The sequence below is a fragment of the Loxodonta africana genome, chromosome 4 (assembly GCF_030014295.1).
Source record: "Loxodonta africana isolate mLoxAfr1 chromosome 4, mLoxAfr1.hap2, whole genome shotgun sequence".
Taxonomy (NCBI): Eukaryota; Metazoa; Chordata; class Mammalia; order Proboscidea; family Elephantidae; genus Loxodonta; species Loxodonta africana.
Window position 1 is genome coordinate 100,325,862 of NC_087345.1, and position 27,336 is coordinate 100,353,197.

Genomic DNA, 27,336 nt, shown 5'->3' on the forward strand with positions numbered 1-27,336 from the left:
GAAACCAGTAGTTCAGCACCCCTCCCCTCCCCAGCACCAGGTAAGAGTAAGGCTTTGTATCTGGGCTAGACAGACCCTGTCTAAAATGCACCAATAGTGGAAAAGCTCTGTACTCAATAATTACATCATCATGTTCTGGTCTGGTGCATTTAAAAAACATTGGTAATGAAGCACATGGTAAAAAGTTCAAACAAGACAAAAGGTAAGCGGTGAAGCGTCTCCTTTCCACTCTTTAATTCCCAATCCTCCAGTTCCCTTCCTCAGAACTACAGTTATCCATTTTTTAGTGTATCATCGCATGAGATGTCGAAAGTATATTTATATAAATGTCTCTCTTAAAAGTGGTTAGCAAACTGTATGCACTGTGACTTGTTTTGACTTTATATATAGATACACCACGTGATTACCTATCGGTCTACCTCATTCTTTCATTGACTGCATAATACCCCACTATTTGGATATATCATCATTTATTTAACCAGTCCCCTAGTGTGACTTGAATCCCCTTATCCTTACCCTACGCTGGCGCATATGCACCTAAATTTTTAGCAGCAGAATTGCAAGGACAAAGGTATGCATTTAAACTGTGATGGATGTTGCCAGTTTTCCTCCAAAAGAAATTCTGCTGCTTTACACTTACACTAACGATGTATGAGTGTTGGCACCATCACAACTCCACATAATGTGTTAGCAAACTTCTTGATTTTGAAGACCCTTTCAGAACCTATGCTGCAAATAGTAGGCAGCCATTTAGAAAAGGCTGTTGCAGCATGTTGCTTAAAAAGAATGGACAACAAATTAGTAAATAGGTGAAACGTAATCTGGAGGAAATGCAGGGATAAGCTGAAGGCATTGTCCTCAGTAGTTTTCAAGTCACTCTCAGAAGGTGCCTTTACTTCCAGTAACAACTACCCTGGTCATCTCTTCATTTTTTAACATTAGGGTTGTATAGATTGCTAAAGGTGTAAGGAAGTGCAAAAGTGTTTATTCACAATGATAATATGTACCTTCAGGCTTTTAGTTCCTGGCTTGTAAGCAATAACAAGAAGACTTGACCTACAAAGGGAAAAGCAACTGCCTTGCAGTGCCGTTAAGAATTAGGCAAGAAAAAGCAGTTGCCAAAAGGTTTTAATAGATCTAGTTGAGAGTTCAAAGTATCTGGTTAGTCACTAAACTCAAATTTGGTCCCAAGATAAATACCAAATGTTAGAACACTGCTTATAATCATTTGAAAAAAAAAAAAAACACAACTGGGCCATCGAGTCGGAGCTTATAATCATTACATGGGTGAAAATGGTTGCATTTTCCTCAGTTCAGACCATATACAGCCTCCAAATCTGCCAGGCAGTGGAGAACATTCTGCTTAAGGCCCATGGAGGGAACCTAGCAAAATAATGTAACATTAGCTCCTTTCAGCTCTGACTTTAAAAAAAAAGAGATTCATTAGTATATCGTTAGCTATTCCCTACATACTACTTTGTGGTTCCTGAGTTAAATAAAAAGCACCAGAAGTGAAAGGCATTATCACTTGCTGTCTAACCCTCCCTCATCTCACTCTAGGTAAGAATCATGGGCCTTAAAAGGGTGGTACAGTTGGAATGGGTACCTAAGACTGCTAGATCTCTGTATCTAGTGGCGCATGTCCCTGCCCAACTGGGTCCTTGGGTAACGGGATCCAGAGCTTTAAAACCATGCTGGAAGTATTGACTGGGGACATGTTTCAGGAATGCCCAGAGGACTTCAGAACAGGCTTTATTAACATCATGCAGGCATACTTTGGCTTCTTGTGCTGCTCTTTTCCAGTGGACACTTGATCATGGCTATGAAAGGAGAATCAACTGTTGACAGACCCACAGGTTTTTCAAAAGAAGCCAGGAGTCTGAACTTTTGTGAATTTTCTCACCTTTTAAATGCTAGCAACTAATTCAAACATTTCTGAAACACTTGGACAAAACAAGCCTGTCATCAACAAGTCTCCAATCCATGTGTTACAAATTCTGGGAATTCTGGGAAGCTGATTCTCCTATCCCTCAGAGCTGTCTTGTGGAGGCACAACTAATTTCTTTTTGTATATGTGACCTCTTACAGATGCACAAAGAAGAAAAAAATCCACTGAGCCTCATTATCAATTCAATGCTATTAACACAATTCTGATAAAATCCTTTTTCATTAGTCAAATGAGAAAATCACTAAGTGCCTCCTTAGATTCCCTAGCCATCCATTGGAACTATCTAAAACAGAAGGCATTCCTTCTGTAGAGTCACATGGGTTTTCTGCAAACTCACAAACACATTAGGAAGGCTTCCAGGTAATCTGGGTCAAGGACAAATGAGCAGAAGCAACTGAGTTTGGCAGCCCTGATCTCACATTTTGCCAGGGTCACAGAATCAAAAATTTTACCAGGGAAATCAAGTTTAAGGGCAGCTTTCAAAATGGTTTGAGAAGGAAGTATGGAGAAAAAGTAAGACACTGGGAATAGATATACATGGTCACAAGATTAAAGCCAATTTATTCTCTTTGAACAGAACTAGCTACCTAGTATTCCCATTTTAGAGATCAAGTTTAGCCTCTCTGCAAAAGAAATTTTACATCTTTACTGGTATACAAATATGCACGAGATGCTATTACGCCAGCCTCAGAAGTGACTAGCAACTCTCCACAATCATCTCATTTCAGATAATGTAAATAATGCCATTAAGAATATGAAACCAATTCTCTTAAATGATAATAATGGTTTTTGTGTTTTTGGATAACTAACCCAAGCAACTGACATTGGAAAAGACAATTACTAATCTAAAATCCACTACAAAGATCTTGCAGCGTAATACAAAGCACACTGGACTCCAGGACTCTGGAGATCTGGGTTAGGAGACCCACTTCTCATTAACTCAAGCAGGTTAAGTGCTCTGACCCAGTTTCCACTTGTGTAAAATGAGAGTGCTAGACCATCTCAAAGGTTTCCTCCCAGCTGCAGTATTCTGTGGAACCTGAACTGAGCTTATTAGGGTGGTCAACAGAAAAGTCTTCACACTCAGCATAAAATGTTGTTCCCCTTTCTCTTTCACTTACCAAGAAATTTGTCTGGCAAGGATGCCTGAAAGGATGATACCCAAGGGCCATGGCTGATGGGAGCCAGGAACTTTAAAGAGGGTCGGAGCTCTTTATGCTTGGGATTCTGAGTGGGCAAGAGGTTGAAACTAAGTAATGAAAAAGAAGTTGGAGGATAGTTGTTGTCTCCTCAGTGCAGATGCTTCATTGGCTTTATCTTCCTTAAGTACACAGTCTGGGGATTGCATAGAATATCTGGAAGGCAAGCTATTTTCCTCGTGTTATTTCTCCCCAGTTACCATGAGGCAAGTTTTTTTTTTTTTACATCTCAGAGTGCTGCTACTGACAGCAATCTTAGTTTTGAATCTCTGAATATGTTGTAAGCAAAACTGAAAAGGTGTTAACTATGTTTAATTGATCTTGGTTCCTCAAACACGAGAGTGGAATTACCAGCTTCACTGCACTTAAATGGCTGTTCTCAAGCTCCACCATGGGACCCACCATTGGTCCAGGTGCAGCAGCCAAAGAGAGTCTGAGGCCAGGGCTGCACTGGGGCCGTGGGAGCCCCAGCCCTGCATTGCACTCCTTGGCCCCTAACAACCATCCCTTATGAATCTCCAAGATGTTTTCTAAAATAGCTCCAAGTCAGAAGTCCTAGGAACAAATATGGAAGTTACCACCAACTGAGGATAAAATGAAAAACAGGAAATATCTACTGAACTACCATTTGGATTCTCTCGAAAGTTTTTTTGTAAAGCCATTCACTTTACACATTAATTTACATTACACATAAACTGCACATACATTATACAACAATTGAAAACTAATGTGCCAAAGATCAAACAACAAGTGTGCGCTGGAGTCAGGACTTGAACCTTGCTCTGAATGACCACCAAACTTCTTTACTTCTTCTAAGAACACTGAGCTTAGAGTTGAAAGATTTGGGTAAAACCCAGGCTCTGCCACATACTAGCTATGTGACCATGGACAAGTAGTAATAACTTCTCTGGCCCTTGACTGTAAAATGAGAATAAAATTCTTACTAGTTGAGGATTACATGTGAAAGTGTTTTGTGAACCAAAAAACACCAGAATGGTAGTTCTAACCTTATTTAGATGGTGAAATAATTGAAAGACATGTCGCTTCTTAAAATCCCGTATTTGGTATATTGAGACTGAAAAAAAAATATTCTAAAGGGTATTCAATATGGTATACTACATTCTACTACTCTAGAGAAGTAGCAGAATACGAAGTTTTAAAAAATTGGGAAAACATCTTAATACCTTATACCTTGTTAATGATAATGGTCTAGCGTCAGAACACCAGTGTGGGAGCAGAGCTCAAAAAACGTGCTATAGAATCAGATGGCTTCTACTGCCATCCAAATATATACAAGGCTTTAACAATATCTGTCATCAAGTGAATTTTAAATATGGCTTGAAACTCCGACTTAGTGGACTGGTAAAGCCTTTTGCACCATCAGTGCCCATTACCCCCAAAACTTTTATAACTGATTCAGCCTGCTGAGGGCCAATTTAAGTGAAACTAACGCTCAAATGCCATTTGTATTAGTTTGAACAAAAGGTAAACTACTGCAACAAGAAACCAAGCAATAATGCGGCTTAAGAAACAAAGACATTTATTCCTCTCTCGCAGAACAGCTCAGTGCTCCATGTGGTCACTTAGGGATCCAGGTTCCTCCTCTCTTACAGCTCTGCTATCTCCCAGGACTTTGTTGTCTGCACAGTCAAGGCTGGGTTGCTACTACTCTTGGGAGGAGCTAGGAGAGAGCATGGAGGAGACACGTCCACTGTCCTAAGGGCCCTGGCAGGGAAGTGGCAGGTACTTACACTGATATTCCATAGGAGGGGACTTAGTCACTTGGTCACACCTAACTGCAGGGGGGGACACAGGAAATGTAGTCCTAGTTAGGCAGCCATGTGACTCAATTTCACCTCTATTACCACAGGAAAATGAGAGAATAGACTCTTCTAACTACCTTAGTTACTAGTTTTTTCTTTCTCTCAAGAGAACTGGCAAGATGATAAATGCACTGTGGATAACCCACAAACCTTGGTCTGGCAAGCTGAGTGTGCCCATTACTCACAGAAGCTCCAGGCCCTGGCCTGAGCAGTGTCACAGGTGTAAAGCCACCTGGGTGGCTGGCTGCCTGCAACATTGAATGCTGTCCACCATGAACACTTCAGAGATGACCAGGTCACCATCTCCAAAGTTGTAGCCAAAGAACTGTCAGAGCTTTCCTTGAGACTTAGGATCCCTTGAAGGAAACTCTAAAGTAAAGCTGAAATCAGCATTCATTTTAGCAGTGTAGCAGAGTCCTTCTTTAATGGGATCTGGTCTCATCTTCTTTCAAGAGGTTCTGAATCTGTGAACTGGCTCAGGGCTAGGAAGTAGCTGAGGGACCATGAGAAATCAACATTTTTAGCAAGAATAATACATAGGTAATGTTTTTACACTGCATTCTTAAGAAAGAGTAAAACTTCAACCATTCAAAACCCTGCACATTCTGCTCTCAGCTACCTTTGCCCACCGTCACCTCCTATCATCTTCCCCCACTAGCTTCTGTCATGCTAGCCTGTACCCTTCCCTCCTCTGGACGTGCAATACTACCCTTCTCCGGCTGAACAAATCCTATTCCTCCAAGACTCAGGTCAAATGTCACTTCCCTTGTGAACCCATCTTAACAAATATGAGTACCTACAATGTTGTAAACTGTGCTAGGAACTGGGGCCATAAAGACAACACATTCCTGCCCTCAAGGAGTTACTATTAAATTACAAAGGTGTAAAATTTTAATTCTACAATCCTCTGAAATTCACAATCACCCAAGTATTGAGCATCACTGTGTGTCAGGAAACCCTGGTGGCACAGTAGTTAAGTGCTACCACCACTAACCAAAAGGTGGTTCGAATAGTTCGAACCACCAACGCTCCCTGGAAACTCTGTGGGGCAATTCTACCCTGTCCTATAGGATTGCTGTGAGTTGGAATCGACTCAACAGCAACAGGTTTTTTGGTTTTGGTTACTATGTGTCAGGCACCATCTAATCTTGTTTAACTGCGTTCTCAGAGATCAAGACTCTGTAAGTCATCAGAGTTAAGTGTTCTCAATTCTCAATCTTCCTCCTGTCCTGCTGCAGAGTAGGTAAACTGAATAAAAAAAAATTAAGGAGTAATCTTAAAGAGTAATAAAGGCTACGTTTTAGCAAAACTTATGCCTGTTGAGATAAGAGAAAACACAATCTAATTATTTAAATCTGGTTGTTTTATTTTGCACTTTTAAAATTCACAAAAAGCTTTACAATATCTGTTTTCCCCCTGTTGATCATCAAGGCATTATGTTAAGACAATGAAAATTTTATCACATCAATTGAGAATACTTTGAAAAAGAATGGATACTTTACAAACAAATTCCTTTTATCAAGAACATTTTGCAAAATGGTACACATCTGAACTTATCTATCCTAAAATCAGACTTTAAAAAGCTTTAAAAAAGAAACAAAACAGATTTAACACTGACGAGCCTACCAAAATAATGCTGATGGCAAGCTATAAACAGCTTTACTTTTTGAATATAGCTTCGGAGGAGGGGAAAAGAAGAAATTATCCGTTGACCCTACATTTAAATGCATCTGTTGTTAATAAAACTTCTGTAACGAATTTCAGCAAAGTGAACAACCCCTGTGACTCTATGGTAGTTTCTCAAGTTTTATTTTCAAACTTGTGACATCTTGTCTAAATGAACTGAATCCTGGAATTGGGCGGGGAGAGGGAAGGAGTTCAGTACTTTCTTAGTCTGTCCAAAGTTAACAAAATCACTGCTTGCATTAGGGAAGAATATCAGAGATATTTTATGCTTTATAAAAATTAGATAAATACAACATCTAAATGGCAAAAATAAAAATTCAAGCTGGTCTAATTTAGGAAACTTTAAAAAATAATTGTTACCCTCAGTTTTTAAATTTGTGGAATGGGATAATACATATTTTGAGGCATCCATTATAGGATGTGTTAAAATTACTTACAGTGCTATTCCTACTTTTAATATAATTTCTTTTTTCTACTCTGGGGTAGCTCTTTTAGATACTATCAATAAAAATAGAGGTCACTAAAAATAATGCCAGAATTCAAGCATGAAGAGAGTGGAAATGGAAAGAGAATGGGAGGGTAATGAAACTGGGTAGTAATAACAAACATGATTTTTAAGGTTTCCTCACTAACTAATGCCACAAAATGATATATTTTGGCTAAGTGCCACCAGGCTGCTGGAAGTGATCAGGAAATGAGCAGAATATCCTCATCTTCAGTTAGATTCTAACTAACCCGTGATTTGGACAGCTCACTCATGAAGTACTGTTTACACAGACTGCTGATCAACGGGTAAACTATGCTGGGTTTACTGCCTATTTTGTTTCTTTCAAGAACACTTTCAAAGGGCTAAGAACCTCTAAAACGGGCAGCAGAAAAAGGAACTCACTGGACTACAAACAGAGATTAACAAGTGAATAATCTGTAAATGGCTTAATCTTGGGTATAGATATTATCATTTATCTTATTTCTTAAGATGGGGAATATGGACCTATGGAAAAAATAAAACTCTACTCTCCCATATCCTCTAAATTTTTCTTTGTCAATTAGAAGTCTTTTGAGAAATCTAAAACTTTAAAATATCCCTCATCTTTCATTTCAAACTGCCCCTTTTCTGTTAGTCTTGAATATGATACTATGTAAGACTCACACATCAGTGAGAGTAGTCGAGATTATTTTAATAGAAGACACTGAGTAAATTTAGTTGGTTAAAAAAAAAATTTTTTTTTATCCCGAAGTGTCTTTTAGAGATTTAAGTGTCCTAATTTTATCACTGAATGGAAATTATTTTAAAAGCAAATATTCTCTAAAATGTCTTTAGTTTATTTGGACAATACATATTAACACATTAAAAGTTACAAAGGCTAAGATAAGTAAGCAACAAGTTAATAAAATCACAACTCAGAATTCTAACATTTTCACATGGTATTGTTCACTATGAAATCCAAAAAGACTACTGATGTTTAAGTGGAATGATCTCCAACTTGTAAACTACAGTCCTGTGACCAAACAAATGACCGAGTACTGTGGAAGACTACGGAACACGAGTAAGCACAGAAAGCTGTTCTCCAGGACTGCTTTTTCAAAGTTTGGAAAATTAATCGACACATCATTTTAGGAAAAAAAAAAAAAAAAAAAGAAGGGGGGAGTACAGATTAGGGGGGCTCTACATGTAGATAAAAAAATCTAATTAAAATATCTTAAACTATTTTAGATGTTTTTTTGATATTGGAAATGTGGTCAACTATCATAAAGTATTTCTCTTCATTGCAAAAATTCCATATATTAAGGATTTACACAATCCGGGGGGTGGGGGGAAGGGGGTACCTAGAAACATTCTTTTGCCTGAGCAAGAAATCTTCTAAAAAGGCTCTCCAAAATCCTGCCTAGAGGTGTCATACTCTGCAATGAAATGCTTGAGTTCTTCAACGCACCGCTCACCTATTTCATGTAAATTCTGCCTCAAGGCAAACTGTATAGACTTTTCTAATGAAGGATCTTTTTCAATCAGCATTTTCACAACCATCCCGAATGTTTCACAGTCTTGTCGGTAAACCTAGAAATGTGAAATATATTCTGGTTAGCTAATAGTGAAAATAATTAGCCAAACACTTAGTTGACTCTGTTGTCTTATGGTACTGAAGTCTAAAAAGGAGATGTAGTAATACAGCTGAACCTCTCTTGTCCCTCAAAGGTCACTACTGCCAAAAAAAAAAAAAAAAAAGGCCATTTAAATCTATGTCTTTTGAGATTTGCTGACAACTTGAAATGAGGAGAAGAACATTCACATACCACATGACTGAATTTGGAAGGTTTGGCACTGCAACTGTATCAGTATCAGGCAATCTACTAAAAGGACATCAGACTTGAGCAAAGAACAAAGGCTTGGGAAGGCACATCAATGGCTCTGTTCATTTATTTTTTTGGAAGAAAAATATTTCTAAGCCCCAAACTTCAGGTTCTCTGTTTGAATGTGAAGGTATTTGGGGAAAAAAAACTTCCATGTTTATAAATATTTAACAATAGTTAAAGCCACCAAAGGAGCCCTGATGGTGTAGTGGTTAAAGTGCTTGGCTACTAACTGAAAGGTTGGCAGTTCAAACCTGCCAGCTGCTCCGCAGGAGAAAGATGTGGCAGTCAGCTTCTGTAAAGATTACAGCCTTGGAAACCCTATGGGACAGTTCTACTTTGTCCTATAGAGTTGCTTTGATTGAAATCAACTCTATGGCAATGCATTTGGTCAAGGCGGGGTTAAGATCAAAACAACGTTTATATACACACATAAATACAAACATGCATATACATCTATACCCATACATATGTGTGTGTGTATATATATATGTGTGTGTGTGTGTATATGTATTTTTTAAACTTCAATATATATATTTAATTTGTATCAGTGGTAAACTGGTATCTCCTCTCCAAAAATTGCTAAGTGTCCGCCACACTAAATGTAATTCTCTTATAGTCCCAAATGTACTTAAGACTTTGATGCCTTTTTTCATACTGTTATTCATGGCTTTGAAGAAAAATTACAGTTAAGTCTCCATCCAAGTTAAAAGAAATACAATTTATCTGACTTAAAATATCTGTTAATTTTCATTTTTCTAATTTCATTAAAAAAATAACATTGTTTATTCTCTAAAAAATTATTTAGTTCATTTTGAAAAACTAGCATTTACAAGCTTTTGGAGAAACTGTTTGGCTTATGATAGTTTCTGTTTCTCAAATGCCTGCTGGTAGTTGTTGGGGTGGTTGTGGCTGTGTGTTTTTTTTTTTTTAATGTCTACAATATTTGTTTTTGATCTCTTAAAAATAATTATTTAAAAGGGCATTTATGCAAAGCCAATAGCCAACATCATCCTAAATGGAGAGAGTCTGACGAGGATACCCTTTATCACCACTCTTATTCAACACTGTGCTGGAGGTCCTAGCCAGAGCAATTAGGCTAGATAAAGAAATAAAGGGCATCCAGATTGGCAAGGAAGAAGTAAAAGTATCTCTATTTGGAGATGACCTGATCTTATACACAGAAAACCCTAAGGAATCCTCAAGAAAACTACTGAAACAGAAGAGTTGAGCAGAGTCTAAGAATACAAGATAAATACACAAAAGTCAGTTGGATTCCTCTACACCAACAAAAAAAACATTGAAGAGGAAATCACCAAATCAATACCATTTACAGTAGCTGCCAAGAAGATAAAATACTTAGGAATAAATCTTACTAGAGATGTAAAAGGCTTATACAAAGAAAACTACAAAACACTTCTGTAAGAAACCAAAAGAGACCCACATAAGGGGAAAAACATACCTTGCTCTCAGATAGGAAGACTTAACATTGTAAAATGTCTATTCTACCAAAAGCGACCTATACATTTAATGCAATTCCAGTCCAAGTTCCAAAGACACTTTTTAATCACACGGAGAAACAAATCACCAACTTCATATGGAAGGGAAAGGAGCCCCAGATAAGTAAAGCATTACTGAAAAAGAACAAAGTGGGAGGCCTCACTCTATCTCATTTTGGAAGCTATTATACTGCCACAGTAGTCAAAACAGCCTGGTACTGGTACAACAACAGACACATAGACCAATGGAACAGAATTGAGAATTCGGACATAAATCCATCCACATATGAGCAGTTGATATTGACAAAGGCCCAAAGCAGCTAAACGGGGGAAAAGACAGTCTTTTAACAAACGGTGCTGGCATAAGTGGATATCCATTTGCAGAAAAAAAAAAAAATGAAACCAGACACATACCTCACACCATGCATAAAAACAAACTCAAAATGGATCAAAGACCTAAATATAAAATCTAAAATGATAAAGATTATGGAAGAAAAAATACGGACAACGTTGGGAGCCCTAATACATGGCATAAACAGTATGCGAAACATTACTAACAATGCAGAAGAGAAACTAGATAACTGGGAGCTCCTAAAAATCAAACACCTATGCTCACCCAAAGACTTCACCAAAAGAGTAAAAAGATTACCTACAGACTGGGAAAAAGTTTTTAGCTGTGACATTTCTGATCTGCGCCTGATCTCTAAAATCTACATGATATGTAAAAACTCAACTACAAAAAGACAAATAACCAATTAAAAAAATGGGTACAAGATATGAATGGGCACTTCACTAAAGAAGACATTCAGGTAGCTAACAGATACAGGAGAAAATGCTCACGGTCATTAGCCATTAGAGAAATGCAAAGCGAAACTACAATGAGATTCCATCTCACTCCAACAAGGCTTGTGTTAATACAAAAAACACAAAATAATAAATGTTGGAGAGGCTGTGGAGAGACTGGAACACATACACTGCTGGTGGGAATGTAAAATGGTACAACCACTTTGGAAATCGATTTGGCGCTTCCTTAAAAAGCTAGAAATAGAACTACCATATGATCCAGCAATCCCACTCCTCAGAATATATCCTAGAGAAATAAGAGCCTTTACACGAACAGATATATGCACTCCCATGTTCACTGTAGCACTGTTTACAACAGCAAAAAGATGGAAGCAACCAAGGTGCCCATCAACAGAAGAATGGATAAATTATGGTATATTCACACGATGGAATACTACGCATCGATAAAGAACAGTGATGAATCTGTGAAACATTTCATAACATGGAGGAATCTGGAAGGCATTATGCTGAGTGAAATTAGTTGCGAAAGGACAAATATTGTATAAGATCACTATTATAAGAACTGGAGAGATTAAACAGAGAAGAACATATTCTTTGATGGTTACGAGAGGATGGAGGGCGGGAAGGAGGGAAGGAGAGGAGTATTCACTAATTCGATAGTAGATAAGAACTAGTTTAGGAGAAGGAAAAGACAGCACACAATACAGGAGAGGTCAGCACAACTGGACTAAACCAAAAGTAGTTTCCCAAAGAAACTGAATGCCAGTGTAGCAGGGGAGGAGGTTTGGGGACCATGGTCTCAGGGGACATCTAAGTCAATTAAAAAAATAATAAAATCTACTAAGAAAACATTCTGCATCCCACCTTGGAGAATGGCATCTGGGGTCTTAAATGCTAGCAAGCGGCCATCTAAGATGCATCAATTGGTCTCAACCCACCTGGATCACAGAAGACTGAGGAACACCAAAGACACAAGGTAATTAGGAGCCCAAGAGACAGAAAGAGCCACATAAACCAGAGACTACAGCAGCCTAAGACCAGAAGAACTAGATGGTGCCCGGCTACAACCCGATGACTGCCCTGACAGGGAACACAACACAGAACTTCTGAGGGAGCAGGAGAGCAGTGAGATGCATACCCCAAATGCTCATAAAAAAAAACAAAAACAGACTTAATGGTCTGGCTGAGACTAGAAGGACTCCAGTGGTTATGGTCCCCAGACCTTGTGTTAGCCCAAGAGAGGAAGCATTCCCAAGGCCAATTCTTCAAACATGGATTGGACTGGACAATGGGATAGAAAACGATGCTGGTGAAGAATGAGCTTCTTGGATCAAGTAGACACATGAGATTATGTTAGCATCTCCCATCTGGAGGGGAGATGAGAGGGCAGAGGGGGTCAGAAGCTGGCAGAACGGACAGGAAAAGAGAGAGTGGAGGGAAGGGGTGTGCTGTCTCATTAGGGGGAGGACAATTAGGAATATATAGCAAGGTGTATATAAATTTTTGTAAGAGAGACTGACTTGATTTGTAAACTTTCACTTAAAGCAGAATAAAAATTAAAAAAAAATTATTTAAAGAAGAATATTAATTAATTTTGGCTTTTAGTCCTGGCTGGTAAATTATACTAAATTCTTTTCCTTGTTCTTCAAAACCACTGACATGCTTCCAAAGAAATTTAAAGGACAAGTATTTCCAATGACACAGAAATATATAAAACCCCTAGCTGCCTTCCCCATCTCAGCCCTAATACAGAGGCATGCACACACACATTTTCCTAAATAGTGATGAAATTTACTCATTATAGCCATAAAGTTTAATTCAGCAATTTAAACCCACCATTTATCCCAGTTTATCCTAAGGTTTACATGACACAAAACTGGTATTAACACTCCAGTGCAATACAGCACATGACTGGCCTAGCAAACACACAGTACCTAAGTCAAGCCAAAGCAGTCCCCATGGAGGAAAGTCAGAACCATGATGTTTCACAGTCTTACCCAACCCACCCAGTGCCATCGAGTCGATTCCGACTCATATTTCACAGTCTTAGTGGAGGTAAATTCCTTACCAAACCAGTCAGCCCACATAATAGCAGCTTTCTAACACCAACCACAGGCCTCAGCAAAGCACTTTGTGGGTGGCCTAAATTTTGTAGGCTTCGTTATAGCAGATGTACTAGATGAGGATAATGTTACACTGTGGATTAACCTACCAATTCTTTAATGTAAATCTGCTACTTTACCTAAATTGTAATTCTTTCTTTAGCATATTTAGAGAATATAAACATGCTATGGATTTGCATATCAAAAATAAAGCCATACTCAAATGCATTCATACATCTATTTAAACCATAAACAACTGTCACTCTGGAGACAAGATAATAAAAATACTTAAAGTTTGTGTTTTTTTTTTTAATTATAAGTTCTTTTTGAATTATTCATTGAAATAGACACATTTTGCACATTAGTTAGCAAGAACAACCAGAACTGCAGGAAGCAACACAATCCTGTATTACAGAGTAAATTTTTAAAAAAGACTTCTTAAAATGCACTGCCTGGGCATTAAACAGGAAATAATTAATTTTATGTTAAAGGAAGAACCTCACCCTCCAACATTTTATAATTAAAATTCACAGCTGTCAGAAACCTATTTCCGAAATCTGTTCCACAGTAAACTCAATCCCAAAACAGGAAGGGTGTAGTTATCTGTAGCAGAGTTTGTTTGCTTACGGTCCCTAGCTGGAAATGCATTAATAATCTTCAGATTTGATCTCTACAGGCCACACAGGAAGGTTTTTTGTTGTTCTTTTTTTCCCCTGCTTGGACTTCATCAAAATGAGAAACAGGTTAAAGCATGGGTGGAGCTCACACAAACTGCCTAGAAACAGTTAAATTTACCAGCATAATGAAAACACTATTCAAATGGGGTTTCACATAGTCCTTAGAGTAGTTTGTGTTAACAGTTAAATTCTCACGAAGTACTTCCAGGAATAAAGGAGTATGTTAAAGTAAGAAACTATCAAGGCTTTTTACTATTAATTATACTGTCAGGTAACTATAAAAATAGTATCTGGGTAAAAAATCCTCAACAGTAAGTTTATTCCATCTAAAATTACTTGTAATACCATAAAACACGTCTAAAATATATTTTACCCCTTATCTCTTTTCCCACAAAAAGAGAACCCCAAAATTAAGACAATATAAGTTGTTAAAAGAATTTTCATTTCAGACAAATCATGTTCAACATATGCATTACAATTCTGTAGGAGTAGTCTGATGGAATGATGGAGATATACAGCTATGCTATCTAATACAAGTGGCTACTTAAATTTAAACATATATATATTTATCTTAATATTTTACCTACAATTTATATTAATATTAGAAGGTACCTGGTTAACTACAAGCCAGTCAAAAGAACAGACAGACGCACATGTGCACGTGGGCACACACATACAAGCTTAAAGAGTTGAGGAATCAAATGAGAACATTATTGTCCCTATTATTGATGCCTCATCATTCCGTAAGGAGCCCTAGTGGCGTAAAAATTAAGCCCTTGGCTGCTAACTGAAAGATCAGCTGTTCAAACCTACAAGCCTCTCCTTAGGAGAAAAGACTTGGCGATCTACTCCCATAAAGATTACAGCATAGGAAACCCTACAGGACAGTTCTACTCTTTCCTATAGGGTCACTATTGAGTCGGAGTCTACTTGATGGCACAGAACATCATTTTCTTTATCTGAACTCATCTGGTTGAAATGCTACATGTCCTGTTTCAGGAGGGCCATATCCTAGTAGGAGAGATGAACACAGGCAATTAAAACACTGCACACAGAAGACATTTAGATGCAGAAGGCAGAACAGAGAAGTGGTTCCAAGGGCACACTTGCTGAGATCAAATCCTGACTCTACTACTGTGGTAGACTGAATAATATCCCCCGAACCCCCAAGACGTTCACATTCTAAGTCCTAGAACTTATGTTACCTCACATGATAATAGGAATTTTACAGATGTGAATAAAATTAAGGGTTTTTATATGTGGAGATTATCCTGGATTATCCAGATGGCCCGATGTAATCATAAGAGTCCTTATAAAAGAGGAATGTAGGAGGGTCGGAAAAAGAGAGATGTGATGATGGAAGCAGGGGCTGAATGGTATGCTTTGAAGATAGAGGAGGGGCCTTGAACCAAGGAATGTAGGTGAACTCAAGAAGCTGAAAAAGGCAAGGAAACAGATTTTCCCCTAGAGCCTCCAGAGAGAGTACAGCCAGTAAATGGGCCCAATAAAACCCATTTCATTCTTCTGACTTCTAGAATGGTAAGATAATAAATTTGTGTTGTTGTAAACCACTAAATCTGTGGTAGTTTGTTACAATAGCAATAGGAAAGGAATATAACTACTTACTAGTTTTGTGCTGGGGACAAATTACTAACCGAGATTTCAACACCATTCTATCAGTGATTGACAGATCCAGCAGCAGAAAATCAGTAAACATATAGTTGAACTAAACAGAATTATCAATCAAACTGGATCTAACTGACATTTATAGGATACTTTACCCAACAACAGAAGAATATACATTCTTCTCAAGCTTACCTGGAACATATACCACCAAGAATGACTACACTCTGGGCCATAAAACACACCTTTACAAATTTAAAAAGAATAGAAATCATACGAAGTACACTCTTAGACCAGACCACAATGGGATTAAACTAGAAATCAATGACAGAAAGACAGCTGGAAAATCCCAAAATACTTGGAACAAAACTCATTAAAATAATAACATATTTCTAAATAACACACAGGTCAAAGAAGATCTCAAGAAAAAATTTTAAAATATCTTGAATTAAATAAAAATTAAAGAATAACTCATTAAAATTTGTGGGATACAGTGAAAGCAGTGCTTAGAAGAAGATATATAGCACTGAATGCATTTATTAGAAAAGAAAAAAGATATAAAATAACCTAAGCTTTTACTTTAGGAAGCTAGATAAAGAAAAGCAATTTCAGCCTAAAGCAAGCATTAAAAAAAAAGAAAAAAATTAGAGCAGGTATCAATGAAACTGAACAGGAAAATAGAGAAATATCAATAACAGCAAGCTAGCTTTTTTAAAAGATCAGTAAAATTGATCAACCTCTAGCAAGCCTAACAAAGAAAAAAAAAGAAGAGACAAATTGTTCCTATCAGAAAAAGGGGCCATCACTACAAATCTCATAGACATCAAAAGGATAAAAAAAGGACTCAATGTCCACAAATTTGGTAACTTAGATGAAATGGATCGATTCCTTGAAAGACACAAACTATTAAAACTCACACAAGGAGAAATAAGGAATCTGAATAGGTCTGTATCTGTTAAAAAACTGAATCGACAATTATCATATTTTTATGCAAATACAAGACGCCTTCTGCATTTGTTGGCCACGCCCCTCCACAACTTATTTTCACAGGCACCAGTATGTCATTTTTACATGTTGCTGTGAAGAAAAATCAGCATAGCCTGCTTGCAAGGAGGGCGCAGCCAGCAAACAAATGCAGAAGATGCAACTTATTTGAGAATAAATACAGTAATAACCTTTCAAACAGAAAGCACCAGATGAGGATGGTTTCACTAGTGAATTCTACCAAACATTTAAGAAAGAAACTATACCAGTTCTCTACGATGCCTTCCAGAAAATATTGAGTCTTTAGATCTACTTTGATTTCTTTTATTACCATTTTGTAGTTTTCTTCATATAGATCTTGTATATATTTTGTAGATTTACCCTAAGTATTTCTTAGGTATAAATTCTTCCCAACTTGATCTATTCAACACAATCCCAATCAAAATCCCACCAAGTCAGTTAATGGTTGACTGACAAACTGATTCTGAAGTTAATATCAAAAGTCAAAAGACTCAGAAAAGCCAACACAAATATTGAAAAAGAATAAAGTCAGAGGGCTGACAGTACCCAACCTCAGGACTTAAGGCAATTCAATAGAGAAAAGACAGTCTTTTCAACAAATGGTGCTGGAACACCTGGACATTCAGATACAAAAAAATGAACCTTGACATGTACTTCATAACTTTCACAAAAATTAACTCAAAATGGACTATGAACTTCAAAGTAAAATGCAAAACTATAAAACGTTTAGAAGATAACATATGAAAACATCTAAGTGACTTTGGTTTGGGGATGACTATTTAGATACAACACCAAAAAGCAAGACCCATGAAAGAAAAAAGTGACAGCTGGATCTCATTGGAACTAAAAACCGCTCTGTGAAAGGCACTGTTAAGAGAATGAACAGACAAACCAGACTAGGAGAAAAATATCTGCAAAACACATATCTGATAAAGGACTTATACCCAAAATATACAAAGAACTCTTAAAATTCAACAATAAGAAAACGATTAACCCAATTACAAAATGGACAAAAGATCTGAATAGACATCTCACCAAAGACATACAAACAGCAAAAAAGCATAAGAAAAAATGCTCCCCTACAACTTGAACAAATACAAAGAGAACAACAAACGAAACCCTCAGGCACCAGGAGAAAACAAATCATAAAAATTAGTGCAGAACTAAATGAAATGGAAAACAGAAAAAACAATTGAAAGAATTAATAAGACCAAAAGCTGGTTCTTTGAAAAAAATCAATAAAATTGATAAACCATTGGCCAAATTGACAAAAGAAAAACAGAATAACCCGAATAAGAAATGAGTGATGTTACAACCGACGCAACTGAAATTAAAAGAATCATATCAGATTACTATGAAAAATTGTACTTTAACAAATTTGAAAACCTAGAATTCCTAGAAACACACTACATACCTAAACTAACACAGAGGTATAACAACTAAAAAGACCCATAATAAAAGAAGAGATTGAGAAGGTAATCAACTCCCAACAAAAAAAGCCTGGCCCGATGGCTTCACAGCAAAGTTCTACCAAACTTTCAGAGAAGAGTTAACACCACTACTATTAAAGGTATTTCAAAGCAAAGAAAAGGATGAAATACTCCCTAACTCATTGTATGAAGCTAGCATATCCCTGATAGCAAAACCCGGTAAAGACACACAAAAAAAGAAAATTACAGACTTATATTGGGTTGGGATCCCTCATGAACTTAGATGAGAAAATCCTCAAAAAAATTCTAGCCAACAGAATTCAATAAATAACATATCAAAAAAATAATTCACCTTGACCAAATGGGATTCATATCAGGTGTGCAGGGATGGTTCAACATTAGAAAAACAATGTATTCTACCACATAAATAAAAGACAAGGATCACATGATTTTATCAATTCATGCAGAAAAGGCATTTGACAAAGTTCAATACCCATCCATGATAAAAACTCTCAACAAAATAGGAACAGAAGAAAAATCCTTCAACATAATAAAGGGCATTTATACAAAGCCAACAGTCAACATCCCTAAATGGAGAGAGCCTAAAAGCACTCCCCTTGAGATCAAGAACCAGACAAGGACACCATTTACGAAAACTCTTATTCAACATTGTGCTGGAGGTCCTAGCCAGAGCAATTAGGCTAGATAAAGAAATAAAGGGCATCCAGATTGGCAAGGAAGAGGTAAAAGTATCTCTATTTGGAGATGACATGATCTTATACAAAGAAAACCCTAAGGAATCCTCCAGAAAACTACTGAAACTAATAGAAGAGTTGAGCAGAGTATAAGAATACAAGATAAACATACAAAAGTCAGCTGGATTCTCTACACCAACAAAAAGAACACTGAAGAGGGAATTACCAAATTGATACCATTTACAGTAGCTGCCAAGAAGATAAAATACTAGGAATAAATCTTACCAGAGATTTAAAAGGCTTATACAAAGAAAACTACAAAACACTTCTGTAAGAAACCAAAAGAGACCTACATAAGTGGAAAAACATACCTTGCTCATGGATAGGAGGACTTAACGTTATAAAAATGTCTATTCTACCAAAGCAACCTATAATTTAATGCAATTCCAATCCAAATTCCAAAGACATTTTTTAATGAGATGGAGAAACAAATCACCAACTTCATATGGAACGGAAAGAGGCCCCAGATAAGTAAAGCATTACTGGAAAAGAACAAAGTGGGAGGCCTCACTCTACCTGATTTTAGAACCTACTATACCACCACAGTAGTCAAAACACCCTGGTACTGGTACAACAGACACACAGACCACTGGAACAGAATTGAGAATTCAGACATAAATCCATCCACATATGAGCAGCTGATATTTGACAAAGGCCCCAAAGCAGTTAAATGAAGACAGCCTTTTTAACAAATGGTGCTGGCGTAACTGGATATCCATCTGCAAAAAATGAAACAAGACCTTTACCTCACACCATGCACAAAAGCAAACTCAAAATGGATCAAAGACCTAAATATAAAATCTAAAACAATAAAGATCGTGGAAGAAAAAATAGGGACGTTACGAGCCCTAATACATGGCATAAACAGTATATAAAACATTACTAACAATGTGGAAGAAAAAGTAGATAACTGGGAGCTCCTAAAAATTAAACACTATGCTCATCCAAAGACTTCACCAAAAGAGTAAAAAGACTACCTACAGACGGGGAAACAGTTTTTAGCTGTGACATTTCCGATCACCGCCTGATCTCTAAAATCTATATGATACTGCGAAAACTCAACTACAAAAAGACAAATAACCCAATTAAAAAATGGGCAAAAGATATGAACAGACACTTCACTAAAGAAGACATTCAGGTAGCTAACAGATACATGAGAAAATGCTCACAATGATTAGCCATTAGAGAAATGCAAATCAAAATTACAATGAGATTCCATCTCACTCCAACAAGGCTTGCATTAATCCAAAAAATGCAAAATAATAAATGTTGGAGAGGTTGTGGAGAAACTGGAACACATACACTGCTGCTGGGAATGTAAAATGATACAACCACTTTGGAAATCCATTTGGCGCTTCCTTAAAAAGCTAGAAATAGAACTACCACACGATCCAGCAATCCTACTCCTTGGAATATATCCTAGAGAAAAAGATCCTTTACATGAACAGATATATGCACTCCTATGTTCACTGCAGCACTGTTTACAATAGCAAAAAGATGGAAGCAACCAAGATGCCCATCAATGGATCAATGGATAAATAAATTATGGTATATTCACACAATGGAATACTATGCATCAATAAAGAACAGTGATGAATCTGCGAAACATTTCACAACATGGAGGAATCTGGAAGGCTTTATGCTGAGTGAAATTAGTCAGTTGGGAAAGGACAAATATTGTATAAGACCACTATTATAAGAACTGGAGAAACAGTTTAAACAGAGAAGAAAATATTCTTTGATGGTTACGAGAGGGGGCAGGAAGTAGACAGTAGAGAAGAACTACTTTAGGTGAAGGAAAAGACAGCACGCAACACAGGCAAGGTAAGCACAACTGGACTAAACCAAAAGCAAATAAGTTTCCCAAAGAAACTGAATGCTTCGAAGGCCAGTGTAGCAGGGGCAGAGGTTTGGGGACCATGGTTTCAGGGGACATCTAAGTCAATTGGCATAATAAAATCTATTAAGAAAACATTCTGCATCCCACTTTGGAGAGTGACGTCTGGGGTCTTAAACGCTAGCAAGCGGCCATCTAAGATGCATCAATTGGTCTCAACCCACCTGGATCAAAGGAGAATGAAGAACACCAAGGACACAAGGTAATTATGAGCCCAAGAGACAGAAAGGGCCATACAAACCAGAGACTACAGCGGCCTGAGAGCAGAAGAACTAAATGGTGCTCAGCTACAACCGATGACTACTCTGACGGGGAACACAACAGAGAACCCCTGAGGGAGCAGGAGAGCAGTGGGATGAAGACCCCAAATTCTTGTAAAAAGACCAGTCTTAACGGTCTTACTGACACTAGAAGGACCCTGGTGGTCATGGCCCCCAGACCTTCTGTTAGCCCAGGACAAGAACCATTCCCAAAGCCAACTCTTCAGTCAGGCATTGGACTGGACAATGGGATAGCGAGGAATGCTGGTGAGGAGCAAGCTTCTTGGATCAGGTGGACACTTGAGACTATGTTGGCATCTCCCCTCTGGAGGGGAGATGAGAGGGTAGAGGGGTTTAGAAGCTGGCGGAATGGACACAAATAGAGTGTGGAGGGAGGGTGCAAGCTGTGTCATTAGGGGTAGAGCAATTGGAAGTATGTGGCAAGGTGTATATAAGTTTTTGTGTGAGAGGCCGACCTGACTTGTAAACTTTCACTTAAAACACGATAAAAATTTAAAAAAAAAAGAAAAAAGCTCAATATCGTATGTTATTACAGAGTTGCTAATTAAAACAATGTGATACTACTACACACCTATTAGAATAGCTCAAATCCCAAACACTGAAAATGCCAAAAGCTAGCAAGGATGTGGAGCAACAGCAACTCTCATTCATTGCTGGTAGGAATACAAAATAATATAGTCACTTTGAAAGACGTTTGGCAGTTTCTTACAAAGCTAATCAAAGGCTTACCATACGATCTAGCCTTTGCACTCCTAGGTATTTACCTAAAAAGTTGAAAACTTATGTCCACACAAAACCTGCATACGAATGCTCACAGCAGCTTTATCGCAGCTTTATTCATAATTGCCAAAAATTGGAAGCAAACAAGATGTCCTTCAATAGGTGAAGAAGTAAACTGTGGTACACCCATACAACAGAATATTATTCAGTGATAAAAAGAAATGAGATACCAAGCCACCAAAAGACATGGGGGAACCTTAAATACATATTTCTAAGTGAAAAATGGCAATATGAAAAAGCAACACACTGTATGATTCCACTATATAACATTCTTGAAAAAACAAAACTACAGAGACCTTAAAAAAGATCAGTGATTGCCAAGGGTTCGGGGGAAGTAGGGGAGGGGTGAATAGGTGAAGCACAGACATTTTTAGCGTGATGAAACGATTCTGTATGATGCTGTAATGGTGGCTATATGACATTATGCATTTGTCACAACCCATAGAACCATAAAACACAAAATGTGAACCCTAATGTAAACTACGGACCTTGGTTAATGATAATATATCACTATCAATTCATTGGAAACCCCAGTGGCATAGTGGTTAAGAGCTATGGCTGCTAACCAAAAGGCTGGCAGTTCAAACCCACCAGGCGCTGCTTGGAAACCCTACGTGGCAGTCCTACCCTGTCCTATAGGGTCGCTATGAGCCGGAATCAACTCGATGGCAGCAGGTTTTTATTGTTCTTTTGTTTTTTAATCAGTTCATCAATTTTAACAAATGTACTACACTCATGCAAGATGGTAATAATAACGGGAAATAATACATGGGGGTGAGGAAGTATGTGGGAACTCTGTATTTTCTGCGCAATTTTTCTATAAACCTAAAACTGCTCTAAAGTCTATTAAAATTAAAAGAACAAAACACGAACAAAAACAAAAAAAAGAAACAAGTGCATAAACCAGCAAAAAAGGGGGAGAAAAGTTACCCCCTATGCCTTGGTTTCAGTACCTATACTTGACTGTACTGTTACAAGGATTAGATAATACAAGAAACTCAGAATGGCACCTGGTATATAAAGAAAAAAAACCAGTGCTGTCAGAAAGAGGAGAAACTAGAACAGCTGGATCGTTTGGATTTATCAGGGAGAGAAAATAGTTAAGAATCAACGTTATGGGAGCCAACGAGGGTGACAGCAAATTTGATGTGTTAAAGGAAGATGAAATTCAAAGCAGTACAGATATAAAAAATGTGAAGAACTATGGGTGGAAGATTTTTAATTTTTACTTATTTTGGGGGGAGGGATTTACGAGTACAAGATAAAGTCAGTACTAAATATGTAATGTGATGTACCCACAAGACACTCAGGACCAACCACCAAAAGAAAGATGAGTGTATGAGTTTGGACTTTAAGAGAAAGAAACAATAGGAAGAAAGAGAGAGAGATCTTATAATCCTTAGCACTGATGCCAGCTGACATCATAGAAGGTCCTTTAAGAAGGGGGTAAGTTCTTTCTAGCCCAAGTATCTGCCACAAAGTGGATACTCAACAAATGCTGAATGAATAGGTAAAGTTGGCTCTGAGAGAATGTGAACTGTTAAGAGCAAAACAAGCCACTAGTGGACACTAAAAACACCAACATCAACCATAAGAAGAGACAATGAGAAAGACTGAGAACCAGGGGAGAGTAAAGGCACAGATAACAAAGAGACTGTAAAATAAAGAGATAATCAATCAAACGCCAGAGAAAGATCAAACAAGATGACAATCAAAACACGCTGACTGGGTCTGGAAATCAGGAGGTAACTGGCTAACTCCAAGAGCAGTTCAGTGGAATTGTGGAGATTTTAGAGCTGTGCTGTCCAATATAATAGCCAGTAGCCACATGTGGCTATTTAAATTCCAATTTTCATTAAATTAAAATTTCAGTTTCTCAGTCATACTACCCCTATTTCAAACGCTAGCGGCTACCATACTGAACAATGCAGATACAAACATTTCCATCATCACAGAAAGTTTCGCTGAATAGTGTTATTATAGAGGATTAAGGAACAAAAAGAAGGTAAAGATGTAAAGTGTTGGCCCGATATATAATCAATTTTTGCAACTGTTTTATCATTAAAGTGGGAAATAAAACCTTACTACTTTCAAAGGAGCACTGTGAGATAAAGTTATTATGTGTAAAATGTTCTACACCCTTTGGATGAAAGGCATATAAAAACGTAAGTGAAAAAAAAGAAACACCAAATGGGTCTTAATATACAAGGAAACATTCATAATGTCTAATGTGTTGATGAGGTCAGGAAAAAGTGACACCACATTGATGTTACACACTGGAGACAAATTTAAACCCTTTGAGTCTACAGCAATGCAGAAAGTGTCAAAACTCTTGTAATCTATGTTGCTGCCTGTGCTGTATTAATAGAAAAAAAAAAATCTTTGAAACCTTCTCCTGAGTGCTGTAGCCCCATTGGTTCTTAAAAGCATAGCTCCTGAAAAGAACACCTTTTAGTTGCTAAGAAATACATTATGAACACATGGATTAGATCTCAACCACCTACATTCAATATGTGGGTAAAATTATTTTAACTACATAAAGAAGTAATGCCAAAAATAATGATAACGTGGGTAAACGTTTAAAAGCCTTAGCAATCAATGTCTGTCAAATTCTCATCCATAAATTCAGGTGAATTTGTAAATTTTCAGGATTCAAACAAAGGTTAATAGTTAAATATGATTTTTTAATTTTCACCCTTTATAGCTTATTAGTTCTTCGAATCATAAGCCAAACCTGTCGTTGTTGAGTCAATTCTGACTCATGACGACCCCATGCGTGTCAGCGCAGAACTGTGCTACACAGGGTTTTCAGTGGCTGATTTTCCAGAAGTAGATAGCCAGGTCTTTCTTCTGAGGTGACTCTGGGTGGACTAAAACCTCAAAGCTTTAGGTTTGTAGCCAATCATGTTAATCGTTTGTACTACCTAGAGACTCCTCTTTTAATCATAATGCACAAAATAGACAAAAAGTGTTAGATATTTAGTAGTCTACAGAATCTCTTACTGACGCTAAAACCAGATCCCAAAGAATTTAAATACAAGAGATAGAAAAATAACACACCATTTATGTATGTTTTAAAAAAGGTTAATTTAGTTTAGGGATGCACATGTCTATACCAGAAGTACACCAACATACACAGGAATGATTTCTCTGGGAAGGGAGGGAGTCAGAAGGGATCTAAGAGCGTCTGTATCTGCATCTGTAATATTTCTTTAAAAAAGGAGGGAAAAAAAAGTCTACAAATACTGAACTGTAGTTAATAACATGCATGCTGAAGTGTTGGGGGGAAGTGTACTGATATTTGCAACATACTTTGAAATGCATCAAAAAATAAGATAAATTAACTAGTAGGGGGATGGATACATATGTGACAAAGCAAATAAAATGTTAATTATAAAAGCTAGGTGGTGTGTATATGAGCATGCACTCTACAGCTCCTTCAACTTTTCTTTCTTTGAAAATTTTCTCAAAAAAAGGTTAGGAGAGATCTAAAGCAAAAGAAAGCACAGCAGTGAGCATATAGGTCTGATCATCTGAACTTACAAGTAAAAATGGGTCTGTTTTGCTTTGACCCTGGGTGATGGGTTTTGCATTTTCTCTATGTGGAACATGTATTAATGATCTGTAAATGCATGTAAGGTATGTAATGTAAATGCATCTGTAAATGTGAATGACGTAACTGTGACCTGCCAAGTAATTAGAACTAATATAGTAATAAACTCACAGTGATAAAGGCTCAGGACTCAGTCACTAATACTGCAAGCCCTGCTTACAGAGATTATATTTAGTAATAAGAGTAAAGCATTTAAAATAACCATAAAACAATGTAGAATACAGTAAGGATAATACAAAGTATTATAATAATTCCAAAGACAAGTTCACAGTGGGGGAAGCAATCAAAAGTACTGACACAGTGTTGGCTATTTCAGGCAACTTATTTAAACATATTTAAACCCCAGTGGTCATGGTTCTGGAAACCCTGGTGGCACAGTGGATAAGTGCTATGGCTGCTAACCAAAGGGCCGGCAGTTTGAATCCTCCAGGCGCTCCTTGGAAAACTCTATGAGGCAGTTCTACTCTGTCCTATAGGGTCGCTATGGGTCGGAATAGACTCGACGGCAGTGGGTTTGGGTTTTTTTTTTTCGTCATGGTTCTCAGACCTTCTGTTAGCCCAAGACAGGAACCATTCCCAAAGCCAATTCTTTAGACAGGGTTTAGACTGGACAATGGGATAGAAAATGATGCTGGTGAAGAATGAGCTTCTTGAAATCAAGTAGACACATGAGACTATGTTGGCATCTCCTGTCTGGAGGGAAGACGAGAGGGCAGAGGGGGTCAGAAGCTGGCTGAATGGACACGAAAAGAGAGAGTGGAGAGAAGGAGTGTGCTGTCTCATTGGGGGAGAACAATTAGGAGTACGTAGCAAGGTGTATATAAAGTTTTGTATGAGAGACTGACATGATTTGTAAACTTTCACTTAAAGCACAATAAAAAAAAGTATTTAAAGAATGAATCTTGTAATATAGAGCAGACTAGAATCAAAATGGAACTAGATATCAACAGGTAATGCAAAGACCAATTCTTGGATTTAAAATAACTTAGGGTATACTGTAAACAACTTTTTTCTTATTCATAGGCAATAAAACAAACACTGAAGACTGTTGATTAGAAGAAAGCCAATGGATTCATTACTCAATATCTCTTCCAAATCTGATTCAGTAGGATAGGAAAAGTAATTTTACATTCAATGTTAATTACTGGCTTGAAAAAATAACTTTTAAGACACAAAAAGCATAAAAAGGCTAAATCTAAAGAAAAACGTAGTAAACACAAATACATCATGAAATTCTAATTGCTCAGAAAATGAATTACAACAAATATTCTATAAAACCCACTGCCATCGAGTCGATTCCAACTCATAGTGACCCTATAAGACAGAGTAGAACTGCCTCATAGAGTTTCCAAGGAGCGCCTGGTGAATTTGAACTGCTAGACCTTTTGGTAAGCAGCCATAGCTCTTAACCACTACACCACCAGGCTTTCCCAAATATTCTATAAAATAACAAAATCTTCATGTCTGAGAACAATAAAAACTCTTTAATAAAGGCAGGGAGGGGAAGGCTTGGACATTTTGCTAAGTAATGTCTAGAACATTCATCACTGAAACATCACTGAGGTCAAAATGGCAATTCAGGTTCATAAAAGATATGTGTCCTTTAGGATGTTTCCCTTGAATGAAAAGAGTCAGGTTAAAAAGGTAAAATTATTTGTATACACTGAACTGATCTTTACATATAACTATATCTTGAAAGAGGAATTATTATTTTTGAGTAAGAATTAAATGAAGCCAATTAGTATACAACTAAAAGGAAAACCTCGTATACAGTGAGTTAGCCACACAAAAAGTATTTCAATTAAAATTACTTCCAAATAAATCCTTCAAGAAATTCATAAAAAAAAAAAAAAAAACAGTGCCAT

At 37.3% G+C, this 27,336-nt stretch overlaps 1 protein-coding gene across 13 annotated transcripts in view; it reads right to left on the reverse strand.

Annotated features, from left to right (window-relative positions):
- Positions 1-4,670: 4,670 nt before the first annotated feature.
- PPHLN1 (periphilin 1) overlaps positions 4,671-27,336 on the reverse strand; it is a 163,134-nt gene continuing 140,468 nt past the window's right edge. For all 13 annotated transcript variants that reach the window (XM_010595903.3, XM_010595921.3, XM_010595890.3 and 10 more), the window contains one exon: positions 4,671-8,712. In XM_010595903.3, coding sequence (XP_010594205.2) covers positions 8,518-8,712 — 195 coding nt within the window. In that variant the 3' untranslated portion in view covers positions 4,671-8,517. The remainder of the gene's footprint in view (positions 8,713-27,336) is intronic.